This window comes from Lactuca saligna, chromosome 5, assembly GCF_052625555.1.
Source record: "Lactuca saligna cultivar CGN05327 chromosome 5, ASM5262555v1, whole genome shotgun sequence".
In the NCBI taxonomy this organism is placed as follows: domain Eukaryota; kingdom Viridiplantae; phylum Streptophyta; class Magnoliopsida; order Asterales; family Asteraceae; genus Lactuca; species Lactuca saligna.
In genome coordinates this window covers 189,881,787-189,902,603 of record NC_136421.1, presented here as the reverse complement: position 1 = coordinate 189,902,603, position 20,817 = coordinate 189,881,787, and the positions used below count along the sequence as shown (strand labels likewise).

General features: G+C 40.9%; 1 protein-coding gene across 1 annotated transcript; it reads right to left on the bottom strand.

The window, feature by feature from the left end:
* Window positions 1-1,190: 1,190 nt before the first annotated feature.
* On the bottom strand, window positions 1,191-1,973 carry LOC144997990 (uncharacterized). The gene has a single exon (XM_078957837.1). It carries the CDS (start codon window positions 1,963-1,965, stop codon window positions 1,276-1,278), a length of 690 nt encoding a protein of 229 aa, XP_078813963.1. The 5' UTR covers window positions 1,966-1,973; the 3' UTR covers window positions 1,191-1,275.
* Between the last annotated feature and the right edge of the window lie 18,844 nt (window positions 1,974-20,817).

Sequence of the window (20,817 nt, the reverse complement as noted above, 5' to 3'; positions counted from 1 at the left end):
AAATGAATTTTTTAACGAAAAACAAAAAAAATTAAAAAAGAATACAATAAATGAAAAAGAAAAAAAAAACTCATATAAATGACATTCCATGGACCTTCGTCGCACTCACACATGATTATTCACTCGAGTCCATATTACGTTCCATACACATGCGTCGTGTGTGAACGCGTCACGACCAAGTAAATGGGTTTGACATTTGTGTCATTGACGAAGTGATTGGTGGAGAATAGTCGCCGCGGTTCCTACTAATTTTTGGGTTCCTATTGGATTCGGACTATATATATACCTTAATAAACATTTAGCCTTAAATGTTGAGATACAAACTCAAATACAAGTTGTACAAACAGCTTATGCCACGTACTCTCTACGTACCTAAGAGTAAGCCCAACGTACAAGAAAAATCACTTGTCCCCCGCATTGGGGCTTTAGGACCAATTTGTAATAAATTTCACACAAGGGGTTGAAATGGAAAATATCTTAACAATGGGTGTTACAAAATTACTCACGGATTATACAACACATGCCGAAGCATTTTCCTATTTTTTGAACTTAATGGATAAGTCGTGGGTGACGACCTTATTTTTCAACAAATTTCTTTCTATGGGCAATCAGTGTAATCCGTGAGAAATACTTTATAAATTAAAGTTTTTTTTTTTTTTTTTTCCAGTGGTGAAAAATCAATGGAAAATGTTTGGATAAATTACCCATAGATTTTGTCCTTGGGTAATTTTTTCGAGTGTAAGTGCATTATGTTTTTCTTTTTTATTGGCAAATCTAATTTTCTTCTAATCTAACAAATCTAATTTCACCAATATCCGCAACATAATTTGAACCTTCAATCTTAAAGAGGGAAACAACAGCACATAGTGTTGGGCTAAAAGCTCTTAGATGAAAATTCATTATGTATTAGTTAGAATTCACTGTTAGACCGGTTAGGCGCCATAAAAATTTGATCTAATTAAAAGCAATACTGAAACATTCCGGATTTATATTTGACGCAAAACATGTGTAAGTTTGCTAATCAGTGACTACCCGATCAACCACAAACTAAATCTCTAGTTACATGATTATTAATCATGCTAGCTAGCTTTATTTTCAGTAACTTTGAGTATATGGAAAAACAAAGAATTAGATATAATATATATATAAAGATAAGACCTTATTTAATTAGCTATATGGAAAAGCCCGTAATTATGTTTGCAACAACATTTCATATAACATGCTATCGTTTCATATAAGTTCAAACTAATTTAAAAGTGCATGAATCAATGGCTGTTAAACTGGACCCTCACCCCTTGGCATATCCATGAACAGTCCCTCAGTAATTGGAGATGGTGCAAACGGTGGTAGAGCAAATGGTGCGAGAAAGATTGGTCCTTCGGCACTTGGTGTTACCACATCTGGTGTTGGAACATCTTCATTCATCGGTGTAGGAGACTCCATGGATGTTGGTTCATCAGCATTTGGTGTTGGCACTTCAGCGTTCACCGGTGTAGGAGACCCCATGGATGGTCCCTCAGCCTTTGGTGGTTGCACATCTGTGTTCACCGGTGTAGGAGGAGATGCCATGGATGGTCCCTGAAGCTCTGGTGTTCTTGAACGTGCATCTGATGGTGGAGGAGGTGCTGATGGAAAACGTAAACAGTATGCTTGCAAGACTTGAGGGAAGAATGGATTGTAAGGAAATACGTTCGACCAACACCCAGAATCCATGCTTCTGGCAGCTTTGCAACAGGTTGGCGCGATACCAACATCAACTTTGCCTCTTTCTGCAGCCCTTACAAGATCACCATAGCACCACCCTAGGTCAAATAAAGACGACCAACATTCCAGTACAAACTCCTTATTATCGACGAAGTTCGAATTTCTAGGAGAAACAAATGGTGACTTTTGCGATAGCCCATGTGATATCAAAAATGCAAAGCATATTGGGAGAAGTGTAACTATAGATTTCATCATAGCCATGGTATAGACTATTGGGGTCTTCGTAGCATTTGATATATACAAGGGTAATTAATTTATAGTTGAATTTTAAGTAAGTAACTTTTGAAAATCATCGAAATTGGTTTTTGTAGCACGGAGAGTAGTCTTTACATAAAATACGAAACTTATACCGATAATTAATTTTTATACAATTTATTTATCACCTATTATTGTACGTAGTTGATTTTTATAAACCTTTTTTTTTTCCTCGATAGGTAACTAAACCTTTTTTTTTCCTCGATAGGTAACACTTCTGATCCATAAATTTGTAACTAAACTAATTATAATTCATTGCCATTCAATTCTCATTATGCCGATACGTGGATTCCTTTGTGTATTGATGTGCAATTATATGAAACGTCATGAAGTTAGTGTTTAATTATTTTCGAACAGAGTTCCATATAAACTTTTTTTTTTTCGAACGGCCAAAATATTATTAAAACAACAAACCACAAACAAGCTAGCAGAAAAAAAAATACAAAATCATAAAAGAAAAAAAAAATAATAATAAATCCTAGCATCTTGTAACCATCCAATCCAATTCAAGAAAACTCTTCTACTCCTATAATTCGCCCAAAAGAACGATTGGGTAATTAACAATCCTATCGAAATATCCACCAATCTCCACTTATTTTTCCCAGAATAAGAAATACCTGACAATCTCCGTACATACTTTATTATTTGTTTACTCGTTAGATTCATTTTATTTTGAATAGTCATTCAACATTTTTTCTGTTGGGGGTTAGGGATGAACATATGGACCGAAGAACCGGCCGGAATCGGTACCGGAACTGGAACCCGATGCAACTGGTAGGGCTGGAACCGGGATAATATTTTTGTGGATTTTTGAAACCGGGAATCGGTAGGAACCGGACCTGGTAGAACCGATAAAAACCGAAACCGTTTGTTGCTATTTATCAAGTACCAGTTCCAACATTGAAGATACAGCAAGAACCGGTAGAACCGGCGGTCCGGTTCAGATCTTAATTTTGGTCAACTTCGATTCCCAGACCGAAAACGGTTTGGGACGTTTCCAACTGGATTGGTTCCTTTGCTCACCCATATTGGGAGCAGTAACCAACGACTATATAATCGATTCAGTCAAAATGATTAAAATAATCAGGTTTGGTCATAATAATTTACTTTTATAAATAACATGTATTTTATAAATATTATATGATCACGGTATATCATATCTAACGCAATGTAAAATTTCTCCATGACCTAGATAAAACACAAAAACAATATAATCTAAAACTAATGGTGTGAAAACATAAATATTTATATCACATAAGTATTTATATAGATAATTCTTAAATGATTGAAGACATTAATATTATCCAAACTATCATCAAAGCATAGCTTTTAATCTTTAATTTTATAATTTTGGCTAAGCTATGTAACATTCTTCGTATGCTTTTCATTTTTATAAATGATGTGAAATAATTAACTAATATTAATAGTAATAATAATTCACAAATTAAATTAGAATAAAAGTCATTTGTTTTTTACGAGCTTGACATATTTGATTAGAGCTGACAATGAGTCAACCTGGGTTAAGTTCATGTTAAATCTATTTATTAATTGGGTTGAAAATATCAACTCAACCCAACCTGTTTATTTAAATTGGTTGATATTTTCAATCCAACCCAACCTTATAGATAAATGAGTTGTCACCATGTTGACCCATTTATATAGTTCTCGATCCAACCTATTAAATAAACGACTTAAAGTTTGGTTATTTATTTAAAATCAAAAAATTAAATATATTAACTAAAGATTATACCTTATAAATCAGTTTCAAACTTTAATAAATTTTCAAAGTATAATAAAAGCACGATCAAAATTTACAAATTTTAATAAATTGATCAAATAAAATAAAAAAAATATTTAATTTCTAAGGGATTTTGGAGAAGGGTTAGTATTTTTGGCGATAACAAAAAAGATGGGAATTAAAATTACATATTTTTAGAACACAAATAATAATAATGCAACATTTTAATTTATAAACTAATACTTTGATTAATACATGATAATATTCCAGTAAATACTGAATTAAACATATATTAAAGTAAATGATATTTTTACAAAACTCAGCTTATTTAATTAAATAGGTTGGTCCATTTAACTTAAATGAGCTGAAAATCTCAACCCAATCTTTTAATTTTAGGTTGGGCTCGGATTGGATTGATGGATTGGATCGATTTTTGTCTTCTCTATATTTGACTACTTTTCATCTTTTGTTTATCCGATAACAAGATCCCTTCAACACTCTAAATATAATAGCCTAAATGAAATTTTGGTTGGAGCCTTGCATATTATTAAAAAAATGAATCAAATTTTAAAATAACCTTATGTAAAATTTTCCAACCATTGGGGGCACTCAACCCCTCCCCCCCCCCCCCCCCCCCCCCACCCCCAGGAGCGGAGCTACTATGTGGTCCGGGATATTCCAGACTACCCCTTAAACTTTCCCGTCAAATGTAAATTTAGTAATGTTTTCAAAAGTCCTTCACAAATCCATTGGAAATCCATCACAAATCCATTGGAAATCCATCACAAAGTCTGATAATTATAAATTTAGTGTAAACTCGTCGGTTTATGACAATTTGTGACAGTAACTTTCTTCGGAAACGGTTTTTCTTTCTAGATCGGCGAATCCCCCCTCCCCCCTATCCTTTGTACCTTGATCCGCCCATGATTTTGAAGTATTTAAAACTTAACCGATCATTAGGTGAGTTGATAGTTGTCCATATATAACTTTTTGTTTGGCTTGTAGTCGCATGGGTTGTAACACAAATTTATACATAAAGTTAGCTAATCATTGTTATTCAAATTGCCCTTGTAAGGTTAGCAAATGAATTATGTGAAAAGTTACTATAGTTTTATTACATACACATGCATGCACTCTATATAGCAACCAACTATTATTTCCTTGCCAATTTGGATAACAAACTATTTTTTAAATTAAGTTTCGTAACAACATTATATAGAAGGGTACCTTATCGACTTTAATGACAGATTTAACGATAAAAGTTGTGGTTGCCCGGGTTAACAAAATAGATAGTTATACTTTATATTTAGCCTTTTAGATGTTCAAGATTTATACTTCTAAAACCTAATGTTATATTTACTATTTTACCAAAAGAGGTTAAATTCATTTATTTAAAGATAGGGAGATTACTTACATTGGAACAAATTCCTTTAACTGAACTTTCTATGTATTGAAATTAATAAATACGACCATTAATTGTTTAGATGAAAAGGGCAAAAGCGTAGGTCACAGTTGGCTGTAAAGTTGTACTCCAAAATGAGATGTTTATATAAACAAGTTACGTAAGCATCAAAGGTGATGGTCTGTTTTCTTTTATAATACTAGAATGAATGCTATACAAGAATATCTTTTTATAGAACCATTTACATCCATTATAAAATGTCCGGACCGTGAAATTTTGTTAACTAATAAAATAATGCTTTATAGATGAACTATATTATCGAATCATCGAGATCCACAAATATTAATATTTGAATATATATATATATATATATATATATATATATATATATATATATATATATATATATCATTAACGTGAAATATTGTACAACCAATAAAATTATATCATTCATGTTTCCTCAATTAATATCACACCCCCAAACCAGGATGACGGAAACATCCGATGGTGGGATGACTTCATGTATAATATCATAACAAGTAGGGATGTTATTCGGGTCGGAACCGAACCGAACCAAATAAACCGAAAACCGAATAAAGCAAATTGTATGAACCGAAAACCGAACCAAATAAGCAATACGGGTTCGGTTCGGGTATTATTCGGTTCGGTTCGGTTCCGGCCCGAATAACCCAAATAACATGTGCAAGATGATTAACGAGTCGAATAACCCAAATAACCCGAATATTTTGTAGTCGAATAACCCGAATAACACTTGTAGTCGAATAACCCGAATATTTTGTATTACTTTTGAAACTTATGATTTCATAAGTATATAACCCGAATAACCCGAATAACATGTACAAAATGATTTTGTAGTCGAATAACCCGAATATTTTGCATTATTTTTGTAGCTTATGATTTCATAACAAATCTTTTAAAGAAACAAATTAAACACTAAATATTAAACATCCAAAACACCCAAAAATCTATCTATAAGTATATAACCCGAATAACCCAAATAACATGTACAAGATGATTAAGGAGTTGAATAACCCGAATAACCCGAATAAATATTGTATTTTTTATGATTTTTGTAGCTTATGATTTCATAACAAACTTTTTTAAAGAAACAAATTAAACACTAAATCGACTCACGCAAGGCCGCAAGGGAAAAAAAGACTCTTCATATTCGGTTCGGTTTTTTGGACCGAATAACCCCTTATTCGGGTAACCCGGACCGAATAACCCGAAAACCGAATAAGCCTTATATAGATACCCGAAAACCGAATCGAATTGCTTATTTGGGTCTAATTCGTCGGTTCGGTTCGGTTCTCGGTTCGGTTCGGGTTTTCGGCCCAATTTCTCATCCCTAATAACAAGTATAATAATGATCAAAACAAACACAACAATCATAAATATAATCGAAAAGGTTACATGGTTTCATGAGTTACATGTTTCAAATCAATATAATGATAAAATTGATTTGTCTGACGCTATAGCATCTCATCCTCAAAAGCTTGGTAGTTACCTGTTTTAATGAATGCCTGAGAATACAAGTAATTTTGAAAGAGTGTCAACAATTAAATTGGCGAGTTCATAAGTTTTGATATGTAGATTTAAAATCATTTCTTTGTAAAAGTAGTGTTTGTTGCAGAAAATCAAATATTTTCCTTATAAAAATGAGTTGCAGTCTTAAGACCCAAATACCGAAATATACAAGTATTTTCTATACTTATGATAGTATATGCAGTTTTAAATTTAAATAAAACCGTTTAGAGTGAAAGAATCCCCGCAAACTATATGTATCGTTATTTCCCTATATGAGTTATTATAACCGTGCTAATGATATAGATGTCATGTTATGAAATTCTTCAGGCGTCGGAATGTTATGACCTTTGTCACCCCAGACCTGCCGGTCTAGCTATTGCATGCAACTTAGGTGCGAGATTTTCAGTTCCAGTATAGATATATACACAAATATCACGCTCTCCCTACAAGAGACTCTGGTTATAATACAAGGTTTGGTAGGTACACTAGTATGTACTTGAAGATTTTAGCTCACAATTTGATTTAACGAGTTTACGTGTAGTGTGAATGAAAATCCTTTTGTAGTGGAAATGAAACATTTCATAGTGAGTTCGTAGTATTAATGAACCATAAAGTATACCTATTATAGTTTATCATAGATGTTTGTAGTGATGAAAACCCTTATGGTATGATTATTACCACTTCATGAAAGTAAAATGATATTACACACTTTATGATATTACATACTTTGCTCAACATGGTACAAAGTGTTAAAGAATTTGTTAGCCATTTTTCTAGTTTTAACTTTTGTGTTCTTGTTTTTAGAAAAATCATCGAAAGTCGAAATCTGAATCCGTAAACTCTAACAGTTTAGAAAATGAGTCTACTTTTCTCATAATTTTTATTATGACCTTTAGTGGTCTCTAAATAGTGTGAAAATGTTCATTTTCACAGACTGGTCCAAAACCGGTTCTGAAATGATAGGTAGTTTTGTAAAAATCGCCATAAAATGTTGAAAAATCGTATTAACGCGTGCGAGTAGTCCTTAGAAAGGTGTAAACCTAAACTACTTGCAACTTGTACAGTTTTGAATAATATTAAACTTAAGATGGTCAAAAAAAGTCCGTGAATAGAAGCCAACTTTTCTATGAAAAGTTGATGTTTAATTTTTGGTTACATTTTGGTGTTATAACTTGTATTCCCCCCTAAAACATAAATAAAACTCGAAAATGTAGGGGTATGAAATCACCTTATGTGATTTATTGTGGTGGAAGGTGGAAGATGAGGAGTTCAAGTCAAGAACACTTGAAGTATACTTGAAGATTTGATGATCCTATGAACAAATATGTAAATATTTGTGTAAATGATTTACAACTTGTATAAAAATGTGTAGAATGTTTGGAAGCTGGAGGAAAATCACTTACCAAAAGGAAGGAAGACTCAAGAACACCTCTTGGAAAATCATGACTATATATATATATATATATATATATATATATATATATATATATATATATATATATATATATATAGGGGTTTTCTTTTGGAGAGAGGGTAGAAATCTTGGAGGAGAAGAAAGAAATCTCTGAGATTGATTATATGGATTTAAATAAAGTAATTTGGACGGGTTGTTGGGATAAATGATGAAAAGGACAATGATTTGACTTAACTAGAGTGTGAATAGTGATATAAAGTAGACATAAATGTGGCTTGTGTCATAACTTTATGTAAAAATTCAATAAGTACCTTTATGTAATTTAGATATTATATTGAACAAAAGTATGATTTATATTTAATAAATCTCCAATATGTGGATAAAATATGAGTCTAAGTGGTCTAAGATGTGAAAAAATATGAGTTTGGTGAAAATCCTACGAAAAAAACTCCAAAAGCTGACAAGAAATGTGAAACTGGTCCAAAATTCGGGCATGAGAAGCAATACTACAAAGGTGAGGCTGTTGTTCAGTGCGAGAGGGTTCGCAACGAACGTTGGTCATAAAGCGAAACTAGGAACAGATGCGAAGGTCGAAAGAAGATACGAACCTGGCCGAGGATGCAAAGTCGGATGGAGGTGCGAACCTGGAGGCTCGCTGCGAGACTTGGATGCAGGTGAGAAACTCTTTGGTTCGCTGCGAGAAACTGCTATGCGAAACCGCCTGGCTGCGAGAGATGAGTTCGGTCCGAGAGGTAGTTTCGCAGGTGGTTGTTGGGTGCGAGAGGCTTCGCATTTGAGAGGGTTTCGCATCCAAAGTGTTGTTTGTCAGATTATCTTCCCGTTTCGAGTGGTTTTCAACTAATTGAAGGGTTAGGATGGCACGGATGTTTATGAAAAAGTTGAAAGAGATTTTAAGAGAGATTTAGGAGAAAGGGGGAGAGATGTAGCGAGAGAGATTGAGAGAGGCTTTGTTTGTAGCATTTATTAGGGTTTTTCCCCGTAGTGTTAGGATTGAAAACTCCACTATGCCATGTTATGAGTGTTATACATCCCCTAAGGGTATGTAATAGAGCTTTATCGAGTTGTTACAACACTCACTGTAACGACCCAATTTTCATGTCCAAAAATTTCATTTTAAAATATTACTTTTAGAAAACATTAATAAATAAAAGCATTGTTTGATCACGCCAGAACACATCGCAAACCATGTTTTAATATTCAAACCATACAATCCATCAAATATCAGAGTACAATCCCAGTGAATCTCGTAAATGCGGAAACCGAAGGGTGTGTGTGTGACATGCTGCTACCGTGCCGACTCCTTTCCCCTAGCTGAGGAGGTACCTGAAACCAAAACTGAAACCGTAAGCACAAAGCTTAGTGAGCTCCCTCATAATACCCCATACCATACAACATATAACAAATAACATGCAATTAGGAGATACGGGCCCCGCCCACACTCGTGAGGATACGGGCCCCGCCCATACCTCACTTTCTGAGAGATACGGGCCCCGCCCACACTTCGCTACCTGGGAGATACGGGCCTAGCCCACACTCCATTCCCGGAGGGATACGGGCCTCGCCCACACCCAACCGTCAACACATATCATACAAGTATCATGCAGACAACAAGTATAAACAGTTCTATCATACTGGTATATATCACAATCAACTCGACTAATAGATACGGGCTCGGCCCACACTATAATACTAACGTCTCATCTATACGGGCCGGCCTTGGTGCCTTAGACCCGTTACTAATGAAAGGAAACTCACCTCAAAATAGCTGCTGGTCTGTGTGGGAATTGATCACCTACTACTGCTGCTGCTGCTCCGGAAACTCCCCGGCTGTAATTCCCACAATATACTTAGTCATACACTGCTAACTGTCCTTTGGGTAAAAAGACCATTTTACCCCTGGTCTAGCCCTAAGTCAAATCGAAGTCAACTATTAGTTTACCCGACTCGCCGAGTGGATCTCCACTCGCCGAGTCCCTAGCAAACTATTGTCCTGGGTCCCTGATTCTACTCGTCGAGTTGGGCTATGACTCGACGAGTTCATCTTCTAAAATGTCATTCAACTCCTTCATCTTACTCGCCGAGTTGTATGAACAACTCGTCGAGTTCATCTTCATCCGAAGAACACATATGCTAAGACTCGCCGAGTTGTATGAACAACTCGCCGAGTCTGTTCTTGATCTTATGAAGATTGCCTTGGACTCGCCGAGTCAGGGCATTGACTCGCCGAGTCCTAACATGGGTGAGTTCAGCTCCCAACTCACCGAGTCACCCCCTGTGACTCACGGCTCAACTCGATACATCATGAAGGGACCAAATCGGTGACTCGCGACCAGACTCGCCGAGTCGCCAATACGACTCGCCGAGTCACCACCATGCATCCACCAAATACACCGATTTAGTCGATTTCAGTCCATGCCATTCATAGATCTGGACTTCTAGGACACAAATCACACGTAAAGTTTCCAACTTTACGTGTGGATATTCACTAATGTGGATTTTAGGGTGCAAAATGCCTCAAAAGGGTAGATCTAGGATGAACAAGCCACATGGGGCCATAAAGCTAACAGATCTGAGCTCCTGGAGCTCAATCTTGCCTAGATCTAAAGGTTAATCCACTTATTACGAAACATTAAGCACAAACAAGCTTGAAGAATTGCTCAAGAGTGTCTCAAATGGAATCTTAAGCATAGAAACAGGGGAAAAACGAGATATACCTCAAGGAATATGTTGAAATGACACAAAGATGGCTGATCTCCTTCTCCTCTTCTTGATCTACTCCTCTTTCTCCTCAAAACCTTCAAGAACACACCAAGAACACTTCAATCTCTCAAGGAAATAAGGGAAAACGATGTTAGGGGAGTTCTGGGGGTGAATGGGGACGAGTTGGGGCGGAATGAGGGTTTAAATAGGGTGCAAACCCTTAAAACTTAGGGTTTCATCCAGCAGCGGTGACTCGCCGAGTCCAGGATATGGACTCGCCGAGTCGCCCACTTAAACTTGTCCTGAGTCTCATCCCTACTCGGCGAGTCGGACCTTATGACTCGCCGAGTCCAAGGCTAAAATAGGGCAATGCTCAAATAAAATTCACATACCGGAAACCAGGTGCTACAAATCTCCCCCACTTATTTTAGACTTCTTCCTCGAAGTCTGCTGCCCGGTCCTGAAACAGCTCGGGGTAATGCTCCATCATCTCGTCCATCGGTTCCCAAGTCCATTCCGAACCCTTGCGGTGCTGCCATTGCACCTTTACTAGTTCTACCCTCTTGTTTCTCAACGTCTTGGTCTTTCTGTCAAGTATTGCGACGGGGCGCTCAATGTAATTCAAGCTGTCATCAACCTGAATATCCTCCAACGGTACTACTGCTGAATCGTCCACGAGGCACTTCCGCAGCTGCGAAACATGGAAGGTGCTGTGGATCTGACTGAGCTCGGCTGGCAGATCCAGCCTATACGCCACCTTGCCCACCCGGGCTGCAACCCTGAACGGCCCGATGAACCTTGGGCCCAACTTGCCCCGCTTCCTGAATCGAATGACACCTTTCCAAGGCGACACTTTCAGGAGGACCATATCCCCGACTTGGAACTCCAAGTCGGATCGACGTCTATCGGCGTAGCTTTTCTGCCGACTCTGTGCAGTCTGAAGTCTGCTCCGAACCTGCTGGATCCTCTCGGTCGTCTCTAGCACCACCTCGGTGCTTCCCATGACTCTCTGGCCAACCTCCCCCCAACATATCGGGGTTCTGCACTTCCGCCCATACAACATCTCGAACGGTGGTCGGTCAATGCTCGCGTGATAGCTGTTGTTGTAGGAGAACTCAGCCAAGGGAGGATAGGTATCCCAGCTACCACCGAAATCCAACACACACGCCCGCAACATGTCCTCCAAAGTCTGGATGGTCCGCTCACTCTGACCATCTGTCTGCGGGTGAAAGGCGGTGCTAAAATGCAGACGAGTGCCCAACTCGTCATGGAATTTCTTCCAAAATCTGGAAGTAAAACGCACATCTCTGTCCGAGATCACCGATACTGGCACCCCATGCCGTGCCACAATCTCCCTGATATAGATGTCGGCCAATTTTTCGGCCGATATGCTCTCCTGAATTGGAATAAAGTGAGCACTCTTGGTCAATCTATCCACGATGACCCAAATCGAATCCACTCCCCGTGCGGTCCTGGGAAGCTTTGTGATAAAATCCATCGTGACATCTTCCCATTTCCACAGTGGAATGTCCAACGGCTGCATCTTGCCATGCGGCCTCTGATGTTCGGCCTTGACCTTCCTGCAGGTCAAACACCGCTCGACGTACCATGCCACATCCCGCTTCATGCAAGGCCACCAATAATCCGGACGAAGATCCCTATACATCCTCGTCGCCCCGGGATGAATAGAAAATCGGGACTTGTGCGCCTCCTCCATCAAAATCTGACGCACGCCACCGTGATACGGCACCCACACCCTACGGTGTAATGTCAAAAGTCCTCTGCCATCATAATCAAAGGAGGAGACCTGACCCACCACACGCTCGCTCTTCCGATGCTCCTCCTTGATAGCCTCCTGTTGAGCCTCCCGAATCTGCTCCAACAGGGGAGTCACCACAGTCATCCTCAAACAAACGTCCCTGATCGGCACCGTCTTGCGGCTAGCGCATCGGCCACCACATTGGCCTTCCCCGGGTGGTAAAGGATCTCGCAATCATAATCCTTCACCACGTCCAACCACCGCCGCTGCCTCATATTCAGATTCGGCTGGTCCATGAGGTACCTCAAACTCTTGTGGTCCGTGTAGATGGTACACCGAACCCCGTAGAGGTAATGTCGCCAAATCTTGAGGGCAAAGACCACCGCCCCCAACTCCAAATCGTGCGTCGGGTAATTTGCCTCGTGAGGCTTGAGCTGCCGTGAAGCGTAGGCAATGACATGCCCTCTCTGCATCAGAACTGCGCCCAACCCCGAAATGGATGCATCGCAGTAAACCACAAAATCCTCAACGCCCTCAGGCAGGGCTAGGATAGGCGCCTCACACAATCTCTGTCTCAGCATCTCAAACGCGGCCTGCTACTCGGGTCCCCACCGAAAGACCACGGCTTTCTTCGTCAGTCGTGTCAGGGGTACGGCTATCTTGGAGAAATCTTGGATAAACCTCCGATAGTAGCCTGCCAATCCCAGGAAGCTCCGAATCTCAGATGGAGACTTCGGGACCTCCCATCTCATTACGGCCTCGACCTTGGCCGGATCAACCAGAATCCCGTTCTGGTTAACGAGGTGTCCAAGGAATTGCACCTCGCGCAACCAAAACTCACACTTGGAGAACTTAGCATACAAGCTCTCCCTCCTCAGGGTCTCCAATACCTCCCTCAGATGCTCCTCGTGTTCCTCCCGAGTCTTGGAATAGACCAAGATATCATCGATAAAGACTATCACAGACCGATCCAGCATCGGTCTACACACGCGGTTCATGAGGTCCATGAACGCGGCAGGAGCATTGGTGAGCCCAAACGGCATCACCACGAACTCGTAATGACCATAGCGCGTCCGAAACGCAGTCTTCTGCATATCCTCCTCCCTGGCCCTCATCTGATGGTAACCCGAACGTAAGTCAATCTTGGAGAACCAAGATGCTCCCTGAAGCTGGTCAAATAGGTCGTCAATCCTCGGAAGCGGGTATCGGTTCTTCACCGTTACCTTGTTCAGCTCCCGATAATCTATACACATCCGATGCGACCCGTCCTTCTTTCTTACAAACAGAATCGGGGCTCCCCAGGGTGAACTGCTCGGCCGAATAAATCCCTTGTCCAGCAGCTCCTGCAGCTGCGTAGACAACTCCTGCATCTCGGGAGGAGCCAACCGATATGGTGCTTTGGCTATCGGAGCCGCACCGGGAATGAGGTCAATCCTGAACTCCACCTGTCGCTCCGGAGGTATCCCAGGTAGTTCCTCCGGGAAAACATCTGCAAAATCTCGAACCACCGGGACCTCGCTCACGGTCGCCTTACCCGCCTCCCGGGTATCCATCACATACGCGACATAACCCGCGCATCCCTGTTGAAGGTAGCGCCTAGCCCTCGCTGCTGAACATACAGTGGGTCCACACTGCGGTCGCTCTCCATGAATCACTAACTCTCCCCCGCTTGGGGTCCTGACTCGCACTAGCTGCTGTGCGCAATCTATCACTGCCCCATTAGGGCTCAACCAATCCATACCAATAATCACCTTGTTCCCACACAATGGGATGGGAACCAAGTCTACCAGGTAACGCTCCTCAAACAGTCGCAGAACACAATCTCGAAACACCATCGATGCTCGCACCGATCGATCGTCAGCAATCTCTACCTCTAACGGGCAATCTAACTCGCCTGAAGTCTCATGAAATCTCTTGCTAAGAGCAAGGGAAACGAACGATCGGGATGCACCCGAGTCGAACAATACCTGAACCGGAATGCCGTTCACATGGAACGATCCTAATACACATGCATACACACGGAGCACATATCAATATCATAACAACATAAAACAAAAGATAGAAGGAAAGAATCATACCCGTCACCACATCGGGCGTGGAGCGTGCCTCTTCGGCAGTCAACTGAAATGCCCGACTCCTCACTACTGGAGCCTCTGCCTTGCCCCGCCGACCGTCCGTGATCCGCAGGGTTGCTGGAGCCGGCGCCTTCACTGGTGCTGCAACTGACAACTGGGGGCAATTGGCCTTCTTGTGGCCCCTCTGGTTGCAGTGAAAACACAGCAACTCGGATGTCTGAATAGCTGAAACTGGAGCAGTACAATCCCTGCTAAAGTGCCCTGTCTTGCCGCACTTGTAGCAGCCTCCTGATCCCATCCTACACATCCCCACGTGCGTCCTGCCGCATTTCCCGCAGCGGCTCGATCCCGAATGACCTTTCGGTCTACTGTCTGGTCCCTTGGGCTTCTTCCCCGAAGCCCCTCCCGCCTGACCGTCCTCTAGTTTCCGTTTCCGGATGTGCTCCAAATCTATCTCTCTCTCCCTAGCCCTGGCAATCATGGAGTCCAGGGTGGGGCAAGCCGAAAAATTAACATGCTCCCGGATGTCAGCTCACAGCATATCATGGTAACGAGTCCTCCTCATGTCCTCGTCACCGGCATACTGGGGCACCAATAAAGCCCTCTCCCGAAACTTGGCGGTGATCTCCGCCACGGTCTCTGTCGTCTGCCTCATGTCTAGAAACTCCCTGCCCAGCTGCTGAAGCTCGACCGCTGGTGCAAACTCTGCCCTGAACCTAGCCACAAAGTCCGACCAGGTCATTGCCTCGATAGCCGAGGCTCCAAATGAGTCACCCACTGACTCCCACCAATCCCGGGCTCGGTCCCGCAAGCACCCTGCTGCGTACCTCACCTTCGACCCCTCGGGGCAGAAGCTGGTCAACTGGGCGGACTCAATATCCGCAATCCACCGCCTGGCGACAATGGGGTCCTTCACCCCATGGAAATCCGGTGCACCACTGCCCCTGAAGTCCTTGAAGGACAGTGTGCGAGATCCCGATTGGCTAGAGGCCAAGTCGCTCCTAAATACCCGTAGGCGATCCTCCATCAACTCCATGATCCCTTCCTTGATCGATCCAAAGATGATGGGGGTCGACTCAAGGATGCCCCTAGTGATCTCCGACGTGATGAACTCACGTAGCCTCTCATTAATCGGCTCGGTGCCTGATCCCGAACCTGACCCCTCTCCTGACCCGCCATCTGTCGGTCTCGGTCGAAGTACCACCATTCTGCAAAACATCATAATAATCATTAGTGATACTGCTACTTTCTGAGGGATCTCAACTACTTACAGGTTCCTTGGTCTCGTCTTGGCCTTCCTCGGCTCGGGTACGGATCCTCTGCTTTCAGTAGTACGGGCCCATACTACCTTCCACATCTACCCGTACCTTCTCCGAGGAATTCCTCGACTCCACCAGCTCCCCTTTACTTACTGCTACTCTCTGTTATTCTCATCCTAGGCTTGCCCTAGGGAAAACTCAAGTTCAACACGACTGGTCCTCAGCTGCTGTAGGTCTCCTCATAATGCCAGTTAGCCACCACCTAAACACCATCACATGTGATGAGGATTAGATAATCCTTCAAGTAAAAGATCCGTCCCTACAACGGTTGGAATCAAACAAGAGCTGCGCAATAGGGCCAGTTCCAATACTTTGGGATTATTCAACCCTGATTACATGTGGTGGGACGTGTTTACCTAGTGGCTAATTCCCATTACTCAGAATCCCACCAAGCACGAAGCAAGCAGCATTCGGATAAGGGAAAAACAGACTCAAGCCAAAACTATTCTTATAACAAGAAACGACACTTAACATAGGATGCTAAGCTCATACTATCAGGCATAACCTAAACAGGCTATCCTACTGCTGTCTACTCAATTCTAGCATGCAATATTCATAAAGCTGTAACACATAAGCAGGCACATAAGGCATCACTCCTAGATCCTTAGCCTATTCTAGCATGCAGTTCTACGTAAGCTGATAAACATAACATAAACTTGTATCGGTACTATGGGGAATACTTACTTGAGCTCGGCCGGTCACGCACGTCACACACTTCGCCCTTTCTTATGACTCTTTTCCGGGTTTTAAAGAACAATTTCTTTTGGAAAATCTTTCAATCCCTCGATTTGAGTTCAGACACTCCCGAAGGCGTGTCCGAATCCCTCAAACCAGGGCTCTGATACCAACTTGTAACGACCCAATTTTCATGTCCAAAAATTTCATTTTAAAATATTACTTTTAGAAAACATTAATAAATAAAAGCATTTTTTGATCACACCAGAACACATCGCAAACCATGTTTTAATATTCAAACCATACAATCCATCAAATATCAGAGTACAATCCCAGTGAATCTCGTAAATGCGGAAACCGAAGGGTGTGTGTGTGACATGCTGCTACCGTGCCGGCTCCTTTCCCCTAGCTGAGGAGGTACCTGAAACCAAAACTGAAACCGTAAGCACAAAGCTTAGTGAGCTCCCTCATAATACCCCATACCATACAACATATAACAAATAACATGCAATTAGGAGATACGGGCCCCGCCCACACTCGTGAGGATACGGGCCCCGCCCACACCTCACTTTCTGAGAGATACGGGCCCCGCCCACACTCGTGAAGATACGGGCCCCGCCCACACTTCGCTACCTAGGAGATACGGGCCTAGCCTACACTCCATTCCCGGAGGGATACGGGCCTCGCCCACACCCAACCGTCAACACATATCATACAAGTATCATGCAGACAACAAGTATAAACAGTTCTATCATACTGGTATATATCACAATCAACTCGACTAATAGATACGGGCTCGGCCCACACTATAATACTAACGTCTCATCTATATGGGCCGACCTTGGTGCCTTAGACCCGTTACTAATGAAAGGAAACTCACCTCGAAATAGCTGTTGGTCTGTGTGGGAATTGATCACCTACTACTGCTGTTGCTGCTCCGGAAACTCCCCGGCTGTAATTCCCACAATATACTTAGTCATACACTGCTAACTGCCCTTTGGGTAAAAAGACCATTTTACCCCTGGTCTAGCCCTAAGTCAAATCGAAGTCAACTATTAGTTTACCCGACTCGCCGAGTGGATCTCCACTCGCCGAGTCCCTAGCAAACTATTGTCCTGGGTCCCTGATTCTACTCGTCGAGTTGGGCTATGACTCGACGAGTTCATCTTCTAAACTGTCATTCAACTCCTTCATCTTACTCGCCGAGTTGTATGAACAACTCGTCGAGTTCATCTTCATCCGAAGAACACATATGCTAAGACTCGCCGAGTTGTATGAACAACTCGCCGAGTCTGTTCTTGATCTTATGAAGATTGCCTTGGACTCGCCGAGTCAGGGCATTGACTCGCCGAGTCCTAACATGGGTGAGTTCAGCTCCCAACTCACCGAGTCACCCCCTGTGACTCACGGCTCAACTCGATACATCATGAAGGGACCAAATCGGTGACTCGTGACCAGACTCGCCGAGTCGCCAATACGACTCGCCGAGTCACCACCATGCATCCACCAAATACACCGATTTAGTCGATTTCAGTCCATGCCATTCATAGATCTGGACTTCTAGGACACAAATCACACGTAAAGTTTCCAACTTTACGTGTGGATATTCACTAATGTGGATTTTAGGGTGCAAAATGCCTCAAAAGGGTAGATCTAGGATGAACAAGCCACATGGGGCCATAAAGCTAACAGATCTGAGCTCCTGGAGCTCAATCTTGCCTAGATCTAAAGGTTAATCCACTTATTACGAAACATTAAGCACAAACAAGCTTGAAGAATTGCTCAAGAGTGTCTCAAATGGAATCTTAAGCATAGAAACAGGGGAAAAACGAGATATACCTCAAGGAATATGTTGAAATGACACAAAGATGGCTGATCTCCTTCTCCTCTTCTTGATCTACTCCTCTTTCTCCTCAAAACCTTCAAGAACACACCAAGAACACTTCAATCTCTCAAGGAAATAAGGGAAAACGATGTTGGGGGAGTTCCGGGGGTGAATGGGGACGAGTTGGGGCGGAATGAGGGTTTAAATAGGGTGCAAACCCTTGAAACTTAGGGTTTCATCCAACAGCGGTGACTCGCCGAGTCCAGGATATGGACTCGCCGAGTCGCCCACTTAAACTTGTCCTGAGTCTCGTCCCTACTCGGCGAGTCGGACCTTATGACTCGCCGAGTCCAAGGCTAAAATAGGGCAATGCTCAAATAAAATTCACATACCGGAAACCAGGTGCTACACTCACCCTACTTAGAGTTTAGATTTTCTGAACATTGGAAACTTCCGAGTGATACTTTGTATTAGGATAGAGAGTTGTACATTAGTAAACATATAGTAAGCCCTAATATACAAGCATTAGTTGAGTTGACCGATTTGACTCATTGACTTTGTTTGAATTTGCTTGACCAAAATTGACGGTTGTCACAACTAAGTTAGACTTTTAATCAGTGATGGACATTGATTATCATAACAAATTTAAATACTAGAAAAATGACCTATTTCTGAAGGACAAACCCGCAATCTTTCATCGAAATGAAGCACGAGTGATTTTTTGTGACATACGTCCAACACAATAACAAATCATTGATGGATTATTCCTTCAGACTTAAATACGAATTTACAACGGAGAATAATGATCTCAACCCCATCAAGAGCACACCAAAACAAATGAAGAGTAATTTAATTTTCAGTGAACATGAGAACGACTAACAAATTAAAATATAACTCACCAGAACCCACTAGTGTTATACACGTCCGGTGGACAGGTTGACCGATGTAAAACAATTGATCGATATTACTTTTTTTTTTTAATTATAAAATCACACTTTCATTTGTTCCCATTATAGCATTGTACTATGATAAATCTACCTGATTATAGTTATACCATTCATCTAAAGTTGTTGTAGACACTATGTAGGGATCAATGTACATTCGTTTTGTTGATTTGTTTATTATAGTTATAGCCCGTAGGTAGGACATGGCCATGCTTCATTAATATGTATATTTTAAACAAATAAAAAGGCGTGAATGTTTCAAGGAAACGCATGTTTTTCCTTGCAAAATATGTACACTAAATTTATGACAACTTATATACTCTATTAGATATGAGAGTAATACAAACTACCATAGTTAACATTATCTTGTTCGGTTCCAACAAGCCAATACTCACCATTACAGTTTTCTTTTAAAAAAGAATAGCAAAACACATCAATCCTCAACATCAACATTCCTGAATGAAAAAAATAAAAAAAATAAATAACATGTTAACCTACTAATAACAATTGTTCGAACATTATTCTGTCCAAAATTTAGAATCATTTTCACTTCATTCCCGATCCAACATGATTTTCGTTATTGCATATTCATTCCAACACCAACCTATGAAAAATAATATCAAAATAAGTGCAAATTGTTGTTTAACTCATATCCAAATGAGTACAAGTAATAACGATATACTTTTTTAATAATGACAATAAACTTATATTTTTACCATAAATGGAAATATCTAGCAACAATGAAACTTCTAAAAAACTGGAAAGTACATTGGTATTTCTTGCAAATAGCCTTTGAGTGGGCTATTGCAAAAAATAGCAATGAATTTTGCAATTTTTCCTTATTATGGCATTGTAAATTAAAAATAAAAACCTAAAAACTATGGTAACCCACAAAACCAAAGGTTACATGTTTTTATTCATATTGTTCCACTTGTGATAAAAATCCTCTATTTTAAGTTCCAATAGTATTCATTTAGTTTTTTTTTAACAAACTAAAATCAAAAAAAATTGCAAGCCTTCTCAATTATGTCCCTGTTTTCTCATGCATTTTAAATTATCCTAATAAAAAAATAAAAGAAAAACAATGGATAATTGAAAAATTATAAATGAGAGATTATAAGTTCTAGAACCTTTAATGATGTTAGGCATGTAACTGGTTCTTGATTTGGCCCGAACCGGAAAAATCGACCTCAAATAGCATAAATGAAGGAACGGAAACCAAATTGGAATGAAGAGACCAGTTTCGGTACCACTTGTAGGCCAGTTAAACCAGTTATTGGACCAAAATTACCAAATGTAACGGAAAAACCGATAAGAGTGGGAACCAAGGCTATTTTTTGGCAAACAAAATATGAAAATAAGGGTTGTTTTTAATAGT